Source organism: Oncorhynchus tshawytscha, linkage group LG28 (assembly GCF_018296145.1).
Source record: "Oncorhynchus tshawytscha isolate Ot180627B linkage group LG28, Otsh_v2.0, whole genome shotgun sequence".
Classification (NCBI taxonomy): domain Eukaryota; kingdom Metazoa; phylum Chordata; class Actinopteri; order Salmoniformes; family Salmonidae; genus Oncorhynchus; species Oncorhynchus tshawytscha.
Window position 1 is genome coordinate 40,204,494 of NC_056456.1, and position 19,718 is coordinate 40,224,211.

The window sequence follows — 19,718 nt, forward strand, 5'->3', positions numbered from 1 at the left end:
GGAAATGTACAGTATGACAGAAAACAGTCACTCAACCTTTCATAACAAATGGGAAATGCATACAGAAACAAAAATACAGGTAAATAAACAGTTGATGACAACTGATGACAGTTGAGAAGTAGTAGTTGGAACTGGCAGGAAGCCTTCAAGTAACGGGATATCCCAGTGCAGTGTCCTATTCTGTGTTTGATTGTTTGGCAGCTCTACATGAGGGAGCAGGAAGTCTTCCCTGGTTGGACGCCGCCTTTCAGCTTCTCCGCCTCCAGGATCATGGTCTTGAACACCTCCACCGCTGTCTGAGACGGGGAATAGAATAGAGTCAGAGTAGAATCCACTAGGACCCAGAATAGAATGGAATAGAGTCAGAGTAGAATCCACTAGAACCCAGAATAGAATGGAATAGAGTCAGAGTAGAATCCACTAGAACCCAGAATGGAATAGAATAGAGTCAGAGTAGAATCCACTAGAACCCAGAATAAAATGGAATAGAGTCAGAGTAGAATCCCCTAGAACCCAGAATAGAATAGAGTCAGAGTAGAATCCACTAGAACCCAGAATAGAATAGAGTCAGAGTAGAATCCCCTAGAACCCAGAATAGAATAGAGTCAGAGTAGAATCCACTAGAACCCAGAATAGAATAGAGTCAGAGTAGAATCCACTAGAACCCAGAATAGAATATAATAGAGTCAGAGTAGAATCCACTAGAACCCAGAATAGAATATAATAGAGTCAGAGTAGAATACACTAGAACCCAGAATAGAATAGAGTCAGAGTAGAATCCACTAGAACCCAGAATAGAATAGAGTCAGAGTAGAATCCACTAGAACCCAGAATAGAATAGAGTCAGAGTAGAATACACTAGAACCCAGAATAGAATAGAGTCAGAGTAGAATCCACTAGAACCCAGAATAGAATGGAATAGAGTCAGAGTAGAATCACCTAGAACCCAGAATAGAATGGAATAGAGTCAGAGTAGAATCCACTAGAACCCAGAATAGAATGGAATAGAGTCAGAGTAGAATCCACTAGAACCCAGAATAGAATAGAGTCAGAGTAGAATCCACTAGAACCCAGAATAGAATGGAATAGAGTCAGAGTAGAATCCACTAGAACCCAGAATAGAATAGAGTCAGAGTAGAATCCACAAGAACCCAGAATAGAATAGAGTCAGAGTAGAATCCACTAGAACCCAGAATAGAATAGAGTCAGAGTAGAATCCACTAGAACCCAGAATAGAATAGAGTCAGAGTAGAATCCACTAGAACCCAGAATAGAATAGAGTCAGAGTAGAATCCACTAGAACCCAGAATAGAATAGAATGGAGTCAGAGTAGAATCCAGTAGAACCCAGAATAGAATAGAGTCAGAGTAGAATCCACTAGAACCCAGAATAGAATAGAGTCAGAGTAGAATCCACTAGAACCCAGAATAGAATAGAGTCAGAGTAGAATCCACTAGAACCCAGAATAGAATAGAGTCAGAGTAGAATCCACTAGAACCCAGAATAGAATAGAGTCAGAGTAGAATCCACTAGAACCCAGAATAGAATGGAATAGAGTCAGAATAGAATCCACTAGAACCCAGAATATAATGGAATAGAAGACTAGTTTTGTTATCTTTTAAAACACAACTACCATCTGAGACAGGAGAAATACAATAAAGTTAGAATAGCTCAGCAGAATATATTAGACCAGATGACTTTGTTATCTATCGAAACACCACTGTCTGAGACAGGAAACATATAATAGAATAGAATAAAACTGTACAGCTATTTTAATACTTTAATATATATTATAAACTGAGTGGTTTGAGCCCTGAATTCTGATTAACTGAAAACCATGGTGTATCAGACCGTATAACCACGGGTATGACAAAACGTTTAGTTTTACTGCTCTAATTACGTTGGTAACCAGTTTATAATGGCAATAAGGCCCCTCTGGGGTTTGAGATATGTGGCCAATACACCACAGCTAAGCGCTGTGTTCAGGCACTCCGCGTCGCATCGTGCATAAGAACAGCCCTTAGCCGTGGTATATTGGCCATAAATACCTAAATGGACTGATGATTTTGGGGACTGTCACGACTCTCTTGATCAGGTCAGGTTACAAGAGACCCCAACCCTACAGATTATCCCTCAACCACAAGAGGAGAGAGCTGTGGGTCTGAAGACGTGGGGGGGGTTTTATGGCCCCTCACGCCCCTGGTAAATCTCAGGCCACAGACAAATTCCTTTGTCCTGTTACTATGGAGACCCAGCCTCAGAACATTAAACATGAAATAAAGGGACTTTGGAACAATGGTTTCTGTCAGCCACAATGGTGGTCATGACGATAGATGGAATATGAAAATGTTCATTTGGTGGTCATGACGATAGATGGAATATGAAAATGTACGTCATTTTTGTTTTGTTATTAAAGGTTAATAGATGACGTTATTACGAAAACATTGTAACGTGAAGAGTTTTCCTAGTATATGTTTGATGTTTACACATTGTATGGAAAATATCCAAATCAAAGAGAATGTTTTGGGGAAGATGAAATGTTAAGTTAGTTGTCTAAAATGGGATTTGAGAAAAACCTAACCCTTGCCTCATTAACTTGGTACGCCCAGAGAATTGCCCTAAAGGCGGTTACACCCACTTCTGACCCAAGGGTATAAAACTTGTGAGTATAGAATTTACAACCAAGACTACGTGACCCCAGCTGCAGCAGGGTCTGAAAAGTCAAACAACCCAGAACGCAACGCAAGTTTGAGAACAAAGAAATCCTTTTCTACCCAAGCTACGGATGAGTAGCTGTGTCTAAGCGGGTGAATTCAAGTCGAACCAACTAGCCTCCATCTCCCATCGAATCGTGGTATCTAAAGGGGTTTCATTCCTATGCTGTGAGCTCTGAGCTACAGAGCTGTCTGTCCTCAGAAGACCCCTTCCAGAGAAAGGGGTGAGGTAACAGACTCCTAAGCCACAAAGGATACGGACACCGTGAGGACGAACAAGGAGGTGCAGGAGAAGTGCGTCATCGAACAGCGGAACGGTCCACGCAGAGAATCCCCGGAGATCGACTCCCACGTAATTACATCATTATATATTCTGACCCACGAGGGCGGCGGTTTGAGGCAAGGCTAGGGTTAGAATAGCATAGCTGACATATTCACCCAAATGTATATTTATCTTGTCCTTCTTTTTCTCTCTCTTTTGAAATTCCCATTGTGGGTAACACGCGCCATAGTGTGTTGACCCGTTATACTAAGTTCTAATCAATAGCCGATAATGTGTTTTGTCTATGTGTCTTTTATCATCATTGTAGCTTTTTAGTAAATAAATATTCAATTAAGATTGGTTAATTAAGATTGGTGTGGTACTAATTCATTAGTGGGACCCGGGTCCGTGCAGACTCAAGGGCTATATACGACGTTCAGATTATGAGACTAATAGAGGCAACTTAATTAATTAGCGGCTGTTGTAAAATCGATATTCTGATATTCTTTGAGTTAATTTGGGAAATAGAAACTCAATAAAAACATGGTAGAATGTGGTAGCATGTGGTAGCATGTGGTAGCATGTGGTAACATGCGGTAGCATGCGGTAGCATGCGGTAGCATGCGGTAGCATGCGGTAACATGTGGTAGCATATGGTAGCATGTGGTAGCATGTGGTAGCATGTGGTAGCATGTGGTAACATGTGGTAGCATGTGGTAGCATGTGGTAACATGTGGTAACATGTGGTAGCATGCGGTAGCATGCGGTAGCATGCGGTAACATGTGGTAGCATGTGGTAGAATGTGGTAACATGTGGTAACATGTGGTAACATGTGGTAGCATGTGGTAACATGTGGTAGCAATGGTAACATGTGGTAGCATGTGGTAGCATGTGGTAACATGTGGTAGCATGTGGTAGCATGTGGTAACATGTGGTAGCATGTGGTAGCATGCGGTAGCATGCGGTAGCATGTGGTAACATGTGGTAGCATGTGGTAGAATGTGGTAACATGCGGTAGCATGTGGTAACATGTGGTAGCATGTGGTAACATGTGGTAGCATGCGGTAGCATGTGGTAGCATGTGGTAACATGTGGTAGCATGTGGTAGCATGCGGTAGCATGTGGTAGCAGGGGGAAGACGTGCTGTCGAGTGTGAGAGGACTGTGTTAAGTTCTTGGTGATGTGGACACCGAGGAATTCAAAGCTCTCGAACCGCTCCACCTACAACCCTGTCTATGTGAATGGGGGCGTGGCTCGGCCCTCCGTTTTCTGTAGTCCACAATCAGCTCCTTTGACTTGCGTGAGTGTGTGCGTGTGCGTGTGTGTGAGTGTGAGAGAGAGACAGAGAGAGAGGGAGAGATGCACTTGTGAGGTAGTTGAAGAGAACCTTTATAGTTCTGAGTAGCTGATTGGCTGATGGTGGGACATGCCTGGTATCTGCTCTGAGCACTGCTAACACTTAGAGATAATGACCGATTTGAAGCGAATATATTCAACATGTTTAAAAAGGATCAGGACGCCGTAAGTGCACTGGAACAGCCATCAACCACAAATGTGGAATGTGCTTACACTTCACGTCTTACTCTGGGTTTGATCTGATTTACTACAATTTGGTCAAATGGGACGCGAGCTGATCTGGGGCCAGTAGATCTGTAGTGTCTAAGAGCTGATCTGGGGCCTGTAGATTGGGTAGTGTCTAAGAGCTGATCTGGGGCCTGTAGATCAGGTAGTGTCTAAGAGCTGCTCTGGGGCCTGTAGATCGGGTAGTGTCTAAGAGCTGATCTGGGGCCTGTAGATCAGGTAGTGTCTAAGTGCTGATCTGGGGCCAGTAGATCAGGTAGTGTCTAAGAGCTGATCTGGGGCCTGTAGATCAGGTAGTGTCTAAGAGCTGATCTGGGGCCTGTAGATCAGGTAGTGTCTAAGAGCTGATCTGGGGCTTGTAGATCAGCTAGTGCCTAAGAGCTGATCTGGGGCCTGTAGATCAGGTAGTGTCTAAGAGCTGATCTGGGGCCAGTAGATCAGGTAGTGTCTAAGAGTTGATCTGGGGCCTGTAGATCAGGTAGTGTCTAAGAGCTGATCTGGGGCCTGTAGATCAGGTAGTGTCTAAGAGCTGATCTGGGGCCTGTAGATCAGGTAGTGTCTAAGAGCTGATCTGGGGCCAGTAGATCAGGTAGTGTCTAAGAGCTGATCTGGGGCCAGTAGATCAGGTAGTGTCTAAGAGCTGATCTGGGGCCAGTAGATCAGGTAGTGTCTAAGAGCTGATCTGGGGCCTGTAGATCAGGTAGTGTCTAAGAGCTGATCTGGGGCCAGTAGACCGGGTAGTGTCTAAGAGCTGATCTGGGACCTGTAGATTGGGTAGTGTCTAAGAGCTGCTCTGGGGCCTGTAGATCGGGTAGTGTCTAAGAGCTGCTCTGGGGCCAGTAGATCGGGTAGTGTCTAAGAGCTGCTCTGGGGCCAGTAGATCGGGTAGTGTCTAAGAGCTGATCTGGGGTCTGTAGATCGGGTAGTGTCTAAGAGCTGATCTGGGGCCTGTAGATCGGGTAGTGTCTAAGAGCTGATCTAGGGCCTGTAGATCGGGTAGTGTCTAAGAGCTGCTCTGGGGCCAGTAGATCGGGTAGTGTCTCACCTGGTTCTCCTTAGCTGAGGACTCCATGAAGGCAGCGTTCCAGGAGTCTGCTAGGGCCTTCCCTTCCTCACAGCTGATCACCCTGGGACACACAAAACATAGCACACCAATCTGACACCACAGTGTGTGTGTGTGTGTGTGTGTGTGTGTGTGTGTGTGTGTGTCATACCGTTCCATGTGCAGGTCATTCTTATTCCCCACCAATATAATAGGTACTCTGTAGAGAAACATATGTTGTATTACATGTATCCCATATTCCAAAAATGACAGACACAGTCAGGTTATAGTAGAGGGTGAATATACTGTCAGGTTATAGTAGCCTAGTGGTTAGAGTGAAGAGGCGGTAGGTAGCCTAGTGGTTAGAGTGTGGAGGCGGTAGGTAGCCTAGTGGTTAGAGTGTAGAGGCGGTAGGTAGCCTAGTGGTTAGAGTGTAGAGGCGGTAGATAGCCTAGTGGTTAGAGTGTAGAGGTGGTAGGTAGCCTAATGGTTAGAGTGTGGAGGCGGTAGGTAGCCTAGTGGTTAGAGTGTAGAGGCGGTAGGTAGCCTAGTGGTTAGAGTGTAGAGGCGGTAGGTAGCCTAGTGGTTAGAGTGTAGAGGCGGTAGGTAGCCTAGTGGTTAGAGTGTAGAGGCGGTAGATAGCCTAGTGGTTAGAGTGTAGAGGTGGTAGGTAGCCTAGTGGTTAGAGTGTGGAGGCGGTAGGTAGCCTAGTGGTTAGAGTGTAGAGGCGGTAGGTAGCCTAGTGGTTAGAGTGTAGAGGCGGTAGGTAGCCTAGTGGTTAGAGTGTAGAGGCGGTAGGTAGCCTAGTGGTTAGAGCGTTGGACTAGTAACCGAAAGGTTGCTAGATCGAATCACCGAGTTGACAAGGTTAAAATCTGTAGTTCTGCTCCTGAACAGGCAGTTAACCCACTGTTCCTAGGCCGTCATTGAAGATAAGAATTTGTTCTTAATTAACTGACTTACCAAGTTAAATAAATGTTTAAAAAAAAATATATATATATATATACAGTGCCTTGCGAAAGTATTCGGCCCCCTTGAACTTTGCGACCTTTTGCCACATTTCAGGCTTCAAACATAAAGATATAAAACTGTATTTTTTTGTGAAGAATCAACAACAAGTGGGACACAATCATAAAGTGGAACGACATTTATTGGATATTTCCAACTTTTTTAACAAATCAAAAACTGAAAAATTGGGCGTGCAAAATTATTCAGCCCCCTTAAGTTAATACTTTGTAGCGCCACCTTTTGCTGTGATTACAGCTGTAAGTCGCTTGGGGTATGTCTCTATCAGTTTTGCACATCGAGAGACTGAAATGTTTTCCCATTCCTCCTTGCAAAACAGCTCGAGCTCAGTGAGGTTGGATGGAGAGCATTTGTGAACAGCAGTTTTCAGTTCTTTCCACAGATTCTCGATTGGATTCAGGTCTGGACTTTGACTTGGCCATTCTAACACCTGGATATGTTTATTTTTGAACCATTCCATTGTAGATTTTGCTTTATGTTTTGGATCATTGTCTTGTTGGAAGACAAATCTCCGTCCCAGTCTCAGGTCTTTTGCAGACTCCATCAGGTTTTCTTCCAGAATGGTCCTGTATTTGGCTCCATCCATCTTCCCATCAATTTTAACCATCTTCCCTGTCCCTGCTGAAGAAAAGCAGGCCCAAACCATGATGCTGCCACCACCATGTTTGACATTGGGGATGATGTGTTCGGGGTGATGAGCTGTGTTGCTTTTACGCCAAACATAACGTTTTGCATTGTTGCCAAAAAGTTCAATTTTGGTTTCATCTGACCAGAGCACCTTCTTCCACATGTTTGGTGTGTCTCCCAGGTGGCTTGTGGCAAACTTTAAACAACACTTTTTATGGATATCTTTAAGAAATGGCTTTCTTCTTGCCACTCTTCCATAAAGGCCAGATTTGTGCAATATATGACTGATTGTTGTCCTATGGACAGAGTCTCCCACCTCAGCTGTAGATCTCTGCAGTTCATCCAGAGTGATCATGGGCCTCTTGGCTGCATCTCTGATCAGTCTTCTCCTTGTATGAGCTGAAAGTTTAGAGGGACGGCCAGGTCTTGGTAGATTTGCAGTGGTCTGATACTCCTTCCATTTCAATATTATCGCTTGCACAGTGCTCCTTGGGATGTTTAAAGCTTGGGAAATCTTTTTGTATCCAAATACGGCTTTAAACTTCTTCACAACAGTATCTCGAACCTGCCTGGTGTGTTCCTTGTTCTTTATGATGCTCTCTCGCTTTTAACGGACCTCTGAGACTATCACAGTGCAGGTGCATTTATACGGAGACTTGATTACTCACAGGTGGATTGTATTTATCATCATTAGTCATTTAGGTCAACATTGGATCATTCAGAGATCCTCACTGAACTTCTGGAGAGAGTTTGCTGCACTGAAAGTAAAGGGGCTGAATAATTTTGCACGCCAAATTTTTCAGTTTTTTATTTGTTAAAAAAGTTTGAAATATCCAATAAATGTCGTTCCACTTCATGATTGTGTCCCACTTGTTGTTGATTCTTCACAAAAAATACAGTTTTATATCTTTATGTTTGAAGCCTGAAATGTGGCAAAAGGTCGCAAAGTTCAAGGGGGCCGAATACTTTCGCAAGGCACTGTATATATATATATATATATATTCACACACATGTCAGTAGATACTCACTGAGCTTTCCCCACCATATCCAGAAGTTTTTCATGGATAACCTGAACTACTTCAAAACTGGAAGAGAGAAAAACAGCAGATGACATACTGACATGCATACTGTACTACATAGTGTTATACATACTGTACTACATACTGTCATACATACTGACATGCATACTGTACTACATACTGTACTACATACTGTACTACATACTGACATGCATACTGTACTAAATACTGTAAAACATACTGTACTAAATACTGTCCTACATACTGTTATACTGTAAAACATACTGTACTACATACTGACATACATACTGTACTACATAATGTACTACATACTGGCATGCATACTGTACTACATACTGTACTACATACTGACATGCATACTGTACTACATACTGTCATACATACTGTACTAAATACTGTAAAACATACTGTACTAAATACTGTCATACATGCTGTACTAAATAATGTCATACATACTGTACTAAATACTGTCCTACATACTGTTATACTGTAAAACATACTGTACTACATACTGTCATACATACTGTACTACATACTGACATACATACTGTACTACATACTGACATACATACTGTACTACATACTGACATGCATACTGTACTACATACTGACATACATACTGTCATACATACTGACATGCATACTGACATACATACAGTACTACATACTGACATGCATACTGTACTACATACTGTCATACATACTGTAATACATACTGTACTACATACTGTACTACATACTGACATACATACTGACATACATACTGTACTAAATACTGTCCTACATACTGTTATACTGTAAAAAATACTGTACTAAATACTGTCATACATACTGTTATACTGTAAAACAATACTGTACTAAATACTGTCATACTGTCAAAATCAAATCAAACTTCACTTGTCACATGCACCGAATACAAAAAGTGTAGACCTTAGTCAATGTGGAGGCTATATACAGGGTGTTACGGTACAGAGTCAATGTGGAGGCTATATACTGGGTGTTACGGTATAGAGTCAATGTGGAGGCTATATACAGGGTGTTACGGTATAGAGTCAATGTGGAGGCTATATACAGGGGGTACTGGTACAGAGTCAATGTGGAGGCTATATACAGGGGGTACCGGTACAGAGTCAATGTGGAGGCTATATACAGGGGGTACCGGTACAGAGTCAATGTGGAGGCTATATACAGGGGGTACCGGTACAGAGTCAATGTGGAGGCTATATACAGGGGGTACCGGTACAGAGTCAATGTGGAGGCTATATACAGGGTGTTACGGTACAGAGTCAATGTGGAGGCTATATACAGGGGGTATCCGTACAGAATGGCCAGGTTGCCAGACATACTGTCAGACATACTTTACGACAGACTGCCAGACACACTGCCAGACATACTATTATACATCCTGCTTATTCAGCTTGGCCCCAGTGATGTACTGGGCCGTATGCACTACCCTCTGGAGCGCCTTACGGTCAAATCGTTGCCATGCATCCTGTCACAAATACTGCCAGACATATTTTCATACATACGGCCATACACACTGCCATATATACTGTCAGACATACTTTACGACAGACTGCCAGACACACTGCCAGACATACTGTCAGACATACTTTACGACAGACTGCCAGACACACTGCCAGACATACTATTATACATCCTGCTTATTCAGCCCTACTCTAATACACCTGATTCAGCCCTACTCTAATACACCTGATTCAGCCCTACTCTAATACACCTGATTCAGCCCTACTCTAATACACCTGATTCAGCCCTACTCTAATACACCTGATTCAGCCCTACTCTAATACACCTGATTCAGCTGCTCATCCAGACCTCTACATCTTTAAAAAAAATGTTAAGTAAATATCTGACTAACCTTTTATTAGATGTGACAGAGTAGACCAGGATGTATCCATTGATATCTATGGAATAGGTCTGAGGAAAGATAGAGTACTCATCCTGGAACAGACAGAGAGAGAGAGAGAGACAGACAGAGAGAGAAGGAGAGAGAGAGACAGACAGACAGAGAGAGAGAGAGAGAGAGAGACAGACACAGAGAGACAGACACAGAGAGACAGAGAAACAGAGACAGAGAGAGAGAAAGAGAGAGAAAGAGAGAGAAAGAGAGAGAATGGGAGAGAATAGAGTGAAAGAAAGGTAGAGAGAGGGAGACAGATGGGGAAAGGGAGAGAAATAGAGAGTGAAAGAAAGGGAGAGAAAGAGAGATGGGGGAGAGGGAGAGAAAATAGAGAGCGAAAGAAACGGAGAGAAAGAGATGGGGGAAGAGCGAGAGGCGGGAGAGAGGTGGTAGAGGGAGAAAGAGAGAGAGAGATGGGGGAAGAGAGAGAGAGGCGTGAGCGAGAGAGGTGGGAGAGAGGTGGTAGAGGGAGAGAGAGAGGCGGGAGAGAGGTGGTAGAGGGAGAGGCGGGAGAGAGGTGGTAGAGGGAGGAGAGAGAGAGATAGAGAGTGAGAGATAGAGAGAGGTGGTAGAGGGGAGAGAGAGAGAGAGGTGGTAGAGGGAGAGAGAGAGAGGTGGTAGAGGGAGAGAGGGAGAGAGAGGTGGTAGAGGGAGAGAGGGAGAGAGAGAGAGAGAGAGGGAGAGAGAGAGAGAGAAAGGTGGTAGAGGGGAGAGAGAGAGAGGTGGTAGAGGGGAGAGGGAGAGAGAGAGAGAGAGAGAGAGGCGGGAGACAGGTGGTAGAGGGAGAGAGAGAGACTGGGTGAAAGAAGTGCTTAGGCTGCATTCTGTAACATAGTGGCTCAGTTACCATAAATGTCCAAACTAGTATACTGCTTAGCCTCTAAGCCTCAGAGTAAAGAAATGTACTGAGCAAGCATTCTACGTAGAAGTATGAGCCATTCTACTGTGGATATGGAACGTAGCCTGTGTTCTAAAAATTCTAATATCATAATGAGTAGAGCCAGGAGTTTTTCTGACAGGAAATACCCAGGTCCCTAACCACGAGTTAAAGGACATGTTATATTCAAGATGTGTAAGATGTTTCAGGGTTGATAGATATATCCCTGTGGTGCGTGACTACTACCTGTCCCGCTGTGTCTACCAACTGCAGGTGGTATTCTTGTCCGTTTATCGTGATCATCTTGGTAAACGCTGCAGCAAAAGAGAGAAGACATGAGGTAAACGGCACCGACATCTAACAGAGGATTAGCATTAGCATAATGATTATTTATATGTATATATATAACCAACAGAGGATTAGCATTAGCATAATGATTATTTATATATATATATATAACCAACAGAGGATTAGCATTAGCATAATGATTGTCTACATATATAACCAACAGAGGATTAGCATTAGCATAATGATTATTTATATATATATAACCAACAGAGGATTAGCATTAGCATAATGATTATTTATATATATATAACCAACAGAGGATTAGCATTAGCATAATGATTATTTATATATATATAACCAACAGAGGATTAGCATTAGCATAATGATTATTTATATATATATAACCAACAGAGGATTAGCATTAGCATAATGATTATTTATATATATATAACCAACAGAGGATTAGCATTAGCATAATGATTATATATATATATATAACCAACAGAGGATTAGCATTAGCATAATGATTATTTATATATATATATATAACCAACAGAGGATTAGCATTAGCATAATGATTGTCTACATATATAACCAACAGAGGATTAGCATTAGCATAATGATTATTTATATATATATAACCAACAGAGGATTAGCATTAGCATAATGATTATTTATATATATATATATAGCCAACAGAGGATTAGCATTAGCATAATGATTATTTATATATATATAACCAACAGAGGATTAGCATTAGCATAATGATTATTTATATATATATATATATATATATAACCAACAGAGGATTAGCATTAGCATAATGATTGTCTACATATATAACCAACAGAGGATTAGCATTAGCATAAAGATTGTCTACATATATAACCAACAGAGGATTAGCATTAGCATAATGAGTATTTATATATAAATAACCAACAGAGGATTAGCATTAGCATAATGATTATTTATATATATATATAACCAACAGAGGATTAGCATTAGCATAAAGATTGTATACATATATAACCAACAGAGGATTAGCATTAGCATAAAGATTGTCTATATAGATTATAACTAACAGAGAATTAGCATTAGCATAATGATTATCTGTACATATAACCACAGAGGATTAGCATTAGCATAACGATTGTCTATATAGATTATAACTAACAGAGAATTATCATTAGCATAAAGATTGTCTAAATAGATTATAACTAACAGAGGATTATCATTAGCATAAGATTGTCTATATAGATAACTAACAGAGGATTAGCATTAGCATAAAAATTGTCTACATAGATTATAACCAACAGAGGATAAGCATTAGCATAAAGATTGTCTATATAGATTATAACTAAGAGGATTATCATTAGCATAAAGATTGTCTATATAGATAACTAACAGAGGATTATCATTAGCATAAAGATTGTCTATATAGATAACTAACAGATGATTATCATTAGTATAAATATTGTCTATATAGATAACTAACAGAGGATTAGCGTTAGCATAAAGATTTTCTATATAGATTCTAACTAACAGAGGATTAGCATTAGCATAAAGATTGCCTATATAAATTATAACTCTTGATCCTGTCAAGAAATGTGTCACTGTATCAGACGCTCTGCGCTATCCTACCCAGAGACACTACTGCTACTACTGCTACTACTACTGCTACTACTACTGCTACTACTACTGCTACTACTACTACCTCTGCTACTACTTCTGCTACTCCTACTACTACTGCTACAGAATACTCATCTTTTCAGATTTACCCACTGATACACATATGTTTCTATGGCTGCGTAAAGACATATAGATGTACAGGGCATTCGGAAAGTATTCAGACCCCTTTTCCACATTTTGTTACGTTACAGCCTTATTCTAAAATGGATGAAATTCAGGATTTTCCGTATCAATCTACACACAATGCCCCATAATGACAAAGCGAAAACAGGTTTAAAGAAATGTTTGCAAATATTTTTTTATTAATATATATTTACATAAGTATTCAGACCCTTTGCTATGAGACTCTAAATTGAGCTCAGGTGCATCCTATTTCCATTGGTCATTCTTGTGATGTTACTACAGGTCCACTTGTGGTAAATTCAATTGACTGGACATGATTTGGAAAGGCACACACCTGTCTATATAAGGTCCCACCGTTGACACTGCATGTCAGAGCAAAAACCAAGCCATGAGGTCGAAGGAATTATCCAAAAAGATCTGAGACAGGATTGTGTCAAGGCACAGATCTGGGTAAGGGTATCAAACATTTCTGCATCATTGAAGTTCCCCAAAAACACAGTGGCCTCCATCATTCTTAAATGGAAGAAGTTTGGAACCACCAAGACTCTACCTAGAGCTGGCCACCCGGCCAAACAGAGCAATCGGTGGAGAAGGGCCTTGGACAGGGAGGTGACCAAGAACCCAATGGTCACCATGACAGAGCTCCAGAGTTCCTCTGTGAAGATGGGAGAACCATCCAGAAGGACAACCATCTCTGCAGCACTCCATCAAACAGGACTTTATGGTAGAGTATCCAGACAGAAGCCACTCCTCAGTAAAAGTCACATGACATGCCGCTTGGAGTTGCCAAAAGGCACCTAAAGAACTCTCAGACCATGAGAAACATGATTATCAGATCTGATGAAACTAAGATTGAACTCTTTGGCCTGAATGCCAAGCATCACGTCTGGAGGAAACCTGGCACCATCCCTACGGTGAAGCATAGTGGTGGCTGCATCATGTTATGGTATGCTTGTACTTGTTAAGGACCGGGGAGTTTTTCAGGATAAAAAGAAACAGAATGGAGCTAAGCACAGGCAAATTCCTAGAGGAAAACCTGGTTCAGTCTGCTTTCCATCAGACACTGGGAGACAAGTTCACCTTTTAGCAAGACAATAACCTAAAATACAAGGCCAAATAAACACTGGAATTGTTTACCAAGACGACATTGAATGTTCCTGAGTGACCTAGTTATAGTTTTGATTTGAATTGTCTTGAAAATGTATGGCAAGACTTGAAAATAGCTGTCTAGCAATGATCAGCAACCAACTTGACTGAGGTTGAAGAATTTAAAATATGTGCAAATATTGTACAATCCATGTGTGCAAAGCTCTTAGAGAATTACCCAGAAAGACTCAGCTGTAATTTCTGCCTGCGGTGTGAATATTGAAGTACATTTTATATTTAATTTGATATCAATTTTCAGTTCAGGCTGAAACAACAACAAAATGTGGTGTAAATACTTTCTGAAGGCACCAGATCAGTCCTTAGATCAGTCCTTAGATCAGTCCTTAGATCCGTCCTTAGATCCGTCCTTAGATCCGACCTTAGATCCGACCTTAGATCCGACCTTAGATCCGACCTTAGATCCGACCTTAGATCCGACCTTAGATCCGACCTTAGATCCGACCTTAGATCTGACCTTAGATCCGTCCTTAGCTCAGTCCTTAGCTCAGTCCTTAGATCAGTCCTTAGATCAGTCCTTAGATCAGACCTTAGATCAGACCTTAGATCAGACCTTAGATCAGAACTTAGATCAGACACACCTGAGATGAACACTGGTAAAGAAAGCTATTATAGATTAGATTATTATAGATTAAATCTGGACCCCTACAAATCAGCCAGGCTAGAAAATATGGACCCTCTCTTTCTAAAATTATCTGCCAAAATTGTTGCAACCCCTATTACTAGCCTGTTCAACCTCTCTTTTGTGTCGTCTGAGATTCCCAAAGATTGGAAAGCAGCTGCGGTCATCCCCCTCTTCAAAGGTGGGACACTCTTGACCCAAACTGCTACAGACCTATATCTATACTATCCTGCCTTTCTAAGGTCTTCGAAAGCCAAGTAAACAAACAGATTACCGACCACTTCGAATCCCACCATACCTTCTCCGCTATGCAATCTGGTTTCAGAGCTGGTCATGGGTGCACCTCAGCCACGCTCAAGGTCCTAAACGATATCTTAACCGCCATCGATAAGAAACAATACTGTGCAGCCGTATTCATTGACCTGGCCAAGGCTTTCGACTCTGTCAATCACCACATCCTCATCGGCAGACTCGACAGCCTTGGTTTCTCAAATGATTGCCTCGCCTGGTTCACCAACTACTTCTCTGATAGAGTTCAGTGTGTCAAATCGGAGGGTCTGCTGTCTGGACCTCTGGCAGTCTCTATGGGGGTGCCACAGGGTTCAATTCTTGGACCGACTCTCTTCTCTGTATACATCAATGAGGTCGCTCTTGCTGCTGGTGAGTCTCTGATCCACCTCTACACAGACGACACCATTCTGTATACTTCCGGCCCTTCTTTGGACACTGTGTTAACAACCCTCCAGGCAAGCTTCAATGCCATACAACTCTCCTTCCGTGGCCTCCAATTGCTCTTAAATACAAGTAAAACTAAATGCATGCTCTTCAACCGATCGCTGCCTGCACCCTCCCGCCTGTCCAGCATCACTACTCTGGACTGTTCTGATTTAGAATATGTGGACAACTACAAATACCTAGGTGTCTGGTTAGACTGTAAACTCTGCTTCCAGACCCATATCAAACATCTCCAATCCAAAGTTAAATCTAGAATTGGCTTCCTATTTCGCAACAAAGCATCCTTCACTCATGCTGCCAAACATACCCTTGTAAAACTGACCATCCTACCGATCTTCGACTTCTGCGATGTCATTTACAAAATAGCCTCCAATACCCTACTCAATAAATTGGATGCAGTCTATCACAGTGCAATCCGTTTTGTCACCAAAGCCCCTTATACTACCCACCACTGCGACCTGTACGCTCTCGTTGGCTGGCCCTCGCTTCATATTCGTCGCCAAACCCACTGGCTCCATGTCATCTACAAGACCCTGCTAGGTAAAGTCCCCCCTTATCTCAGCTTGCTGGTCACCATAGCATCACCCACCTGTAGCACGCGCTCCAGCAGATATATCTCTCTGGTGACCCCCAAAAACCAATTCTTCCTTTGGCCGCCTCTCCTTCCAGTTCTCTGCTGCCAATGACTGGAAAGAACTACAAAAATCTCTGAAAATGGAAACACTAATGTCCCTCACTAGCTTTAAGCACCAGCTGTCAAAGCAGCTCACAGATTACTGCACCTGTACATAGCCCATCTATAATTTAGCCCAAACAACTACCTCTCCCCCTACTGTATTTATTTATTTTGCTCCTTTGCACCCCATTATTTTTATCTCTACCTTGCACATTCTTCCATTGCAAATCTAGCATTCCAGTGTTTTACTTGCTATATTTTATTTACTTCGCCACCATGGCCTTTTTTTTGCCTTTACCTCCCTTATCTCACCTCATTTGCTCACATTGTATATAGACTTATTTTTCTACTGTATTATTGACTGTATGTTTGTTTTACTCCATGTGTAACTCTGTGTCATTGTATGTGTTGAACAGCTTTGCTTTATCTTGGCCAGGTCGCAGTTGTAAATGAGAACTTGTTCTCAACTTGCCTACCTGGTTAAATAAAGGTGAAATAAAATAAATAGTGACAGTGAAACTCTGTGTCTATATGTGTGTGTGTGTGCATGTGTGTGTGTGTGTGTGCGTGTGTGTGTGTGTGCGCGTGTGTGCCGCAAGTTGTACCAGATCGAGCTGAAACACTGGGAGATGAAAACCTAACACGCTCTAAAGCTTTGTATTTAAATACATTAATATGCTACTATGAAATTATCCCAGTTTCACGCCTCCAAGTTATGACTTAATGTGATTCTCACACTTACTGTTTTCTATTGTTGGGTCATAGGAGTCAACAAACTGGCCTTCCACAAACTGAATTGTTAGCGAGGACTTTCCTGCAGAAACAAAACATGAAGGATGTAATTTATCAGTTGAGGGGGGGGGAAAACGCTTTTTTTCTCTCTCTCTCTCTCTCTCTCTCTCTCTCTCTCTCTCACTCACTCACAGAAATGTGACGAGTAGGCTACTATTCTGTCCTGTACAGCAACCAACAGGCAGAGGTGTGTAATCACTAAACAGGCAATCATGTGACCTCTCATCATCAGAATGTACAGTAACGTAGCCTGTACAGTAGTTGGCCTGTACAGTAGTTGGCCTGTACAGTAGTTGGCCTGTACAGTAGTTGGCCTGTACAGTAGTTGGCCTGTACAGTAGTTGGCCTGTACAGTAACGTAGCCTGTACAGTAGTTGGCCTGTACAGTAGTTGGCCTGTACAGTAGTTGGCCTGTACAGTAGCCTCTATGCCAGTTGAACACGCGTTAGCACATTTTTAAAAGACAGAGCGCGCTCTCTCTCTCTCTTGATTTGAGCAATATTTATGAAGACCAACACGTTTATAATCGATAGAGTTATATGCAAATAAATAGTCAATATCAAATTAGACTTTTAGTCCACTGTTTCACCATGTGGAGCGCGCTCATTTGTTCCAGCGAGGTGTCTCGTATAATTTAACTCCATTATAAGGAGAGACTATTCCGATAGACGGGCGGCCTCTGCCTACAGCGCGTGTTTAACAAGGGCACCTTAAACGCGCATATTGTGTCGTTCTGTATGGTCGACGGTAAAATGAGACTCACCTACGGATCTGTACCCGAGGATGGCAATTTTTCGTGATTTGGGCTGCGGCATATCTCGTGCTGGCTACCGCATCTAGTCCTCGAGGTGGATGGCAGCAACCTCCAACATCAACGGCATTAGAATATCACGAGGAGAGCCGGTCAACAAATCCTCTGTTTTTATTTTAAATCACTATTTATTCTCAAAGGATAAAACATGTATCTACAGATTAGACATTTGAATTCCTGTAGATTTAATAGAGACGTTGGGCATCTATAATAACTGCGTCACTCCCCTTTGCTATTTCATCAATTAGTCTTCAATGCCTGATGCTGATTGGTTGTGTACAGAATAAAGGCGGGCTTTATGTCTCACACTAAACAATGATTGGATCAGACAGCTGTCAGTCTAAGCAGAGACGTTGTCCCTTGTCATCCCATTTGCTCTTGTAAGTGCTGTAGACCTAACGGTCGTGTTGGTGGGTCGGAGGTCGTGTCATTCATAACGGGGATCTCTGTAATATCGTGCGTTAATTCGTTATTCAAAGACGTCATCACTTTAAGGTGTGCGGGAGCGGGGCCCCGAAGTGTATCAAAGCGAATGATTGACAGTCCGGAAGGCCAGTCAGATTGAGAGGACTGCTGTGTTTTGTATCTTTTGATATGACACTTTCGTTGGTACGGAATGAATTTTTACATGATTATTAAAGCTATTATTAAAGCTATTAGAATGATTAAGGCATGCTTGGAAACGCAACTTGTTTGGTTTCATTATGTGACTTGTCAAGAGACAAGGAAATATTAGGAGTATTTCAACTGTAATATTTCAATGCATTTTGGGGTAAATGATGGGTTTTCCACAGTGTTCCTATTTCAGTTATATTTAGATGTTATACAGTATATAACACAGACTGATCATGGTTTATTCATACCATTCAATACCACTGAACGGTAACAATTATTGGAATTGTTACTGATGGGCTATATTGAGAGTGTCCCTTATTTTTATTAGATTTTTTTTGATAAATAAATAAATACAATATAAATAGGACAAAACACACATCACAACAACAGAGACAACACAACACTACATAAAGAGAGATCTAAGACAACAACATAGCAAGGCATGACAACACATGACAACTCATCTCTCTTAGATGAGAGATCTTTATTCTGGGAGCTGCAGTCACACTTTAAAAGCTGTCAGATGTGTACCTGCAGTGCCTTGCGAAAGTATTCGGCCCCCTTGAACTTTGCGACCTTTTGCCACATTTCAGGCTTCAAACATAAAGATATAAAACTGTATTTTTTTGTGAAGAATCAACAACAAGTGGGACACAATCATGAAGTGGAACGACATTTATTGGATATTTCAAACTTTTTTAACAAATCAAAAACTGAAAAATTGGGTGTGCAAAATTATTCAGCCCCCTTAAGTTAATACTTTGTAGCGCCACCTTTTGCTGCGATTACAGCTGTAAGTTGCTTGCGGTATGTCACTATCAGTTTTGTACATCGAGAGACTGAAATTTTTTCCCATTCCTCCTTGCAAAACAGCTCGAGCTCAGTGAGGTTGGATGGAGAGCATTTGTGAACAGCAGTTTTCAGTTCTTTCCACAGATTCTTGATTGGATTCAGGTCTGGACTTTGACTTGGCCATTCTAACACCTGGATATGTTTATTTTTGAACCATTCCATTGTAGATTTTGCTTTATGTTTTGGATCATTGTCTTGTTGGAAGACAAATCTCCGTCCCAGTCTCAGGTCTTTTGCAGACTCCATCAGGTTTTCTTCCA

General features: G+C 41.8%; 1 protein-coding gene across 2 annotated transcripts; it reads right to left on the reverse strand.

Annotated features, from left to right (window-relative positions):
* Positions 1-22: 22 nt before the first annotated feature.
* LOC112247671 (GTP-binding protein Rheb) lies at positions 23-18,248 on the reverse strand. Of its 2 annotated transcripts, XM_042308300.1 has the most exons (8): positions 17,944-18,248; positions 17,131-17,202; positions 11,338-11,405; positions 10,173-10,255; positions 8,282-8,338; positions 5,773-5,820; positions 5,604-5,685; positions 23-296 (listed from the first exon to the last, which is right to left on the reverse strand). In XM_042308300.1, exons 1-8 carry the CDS (start codon positions 17,993-17,995, stop codon positions 204-206), a joined length of 555 nt encoding a protein of 184 aa, XP_042164234.1. In that variant the 5' UTR covers positions 17,996-18,248; the 3' UTR covers positions 23-203. The 2 variants fall into 2 exon arrangements, with proteins under 2 accessions (XP_042164234.1, XP_042164233.1); XM_042308299.1 differs by having other exon boundaries at positions 5,604-5,820.
* Between the last annotated feature and the right edge of the window lie 1,470 nt (positions 18,249-19,718).

What these genes read in the sequence shown, in the direction of transcription:
- LOC112247671 (XM_042308299.1), bottom strand. Translation starts at nt 17,995, where the DNA reads ATGCCGCAGCCCAAATCACGAAAAATTGCCATCCTCGGGTACAGATCC. An exon ending in TCTGTCACATCTAATAAAAG is followed by an intron (nt 8,339 to 10,172) that starts GTTAGTCAGATA and finishes TCTCTCTTCCAG; the next exon opens with TTTTGAAGTAGTTCAGGTTA. An exon ending in GATATGGTGGGGAAAGCTCA is followed by an intron (nt 5,821 to 8,281) that starts GTGAGTATCTAC and finishes GTTTCTCTACAG; the next exon opens with AGTACCTATTATATTGGTGG.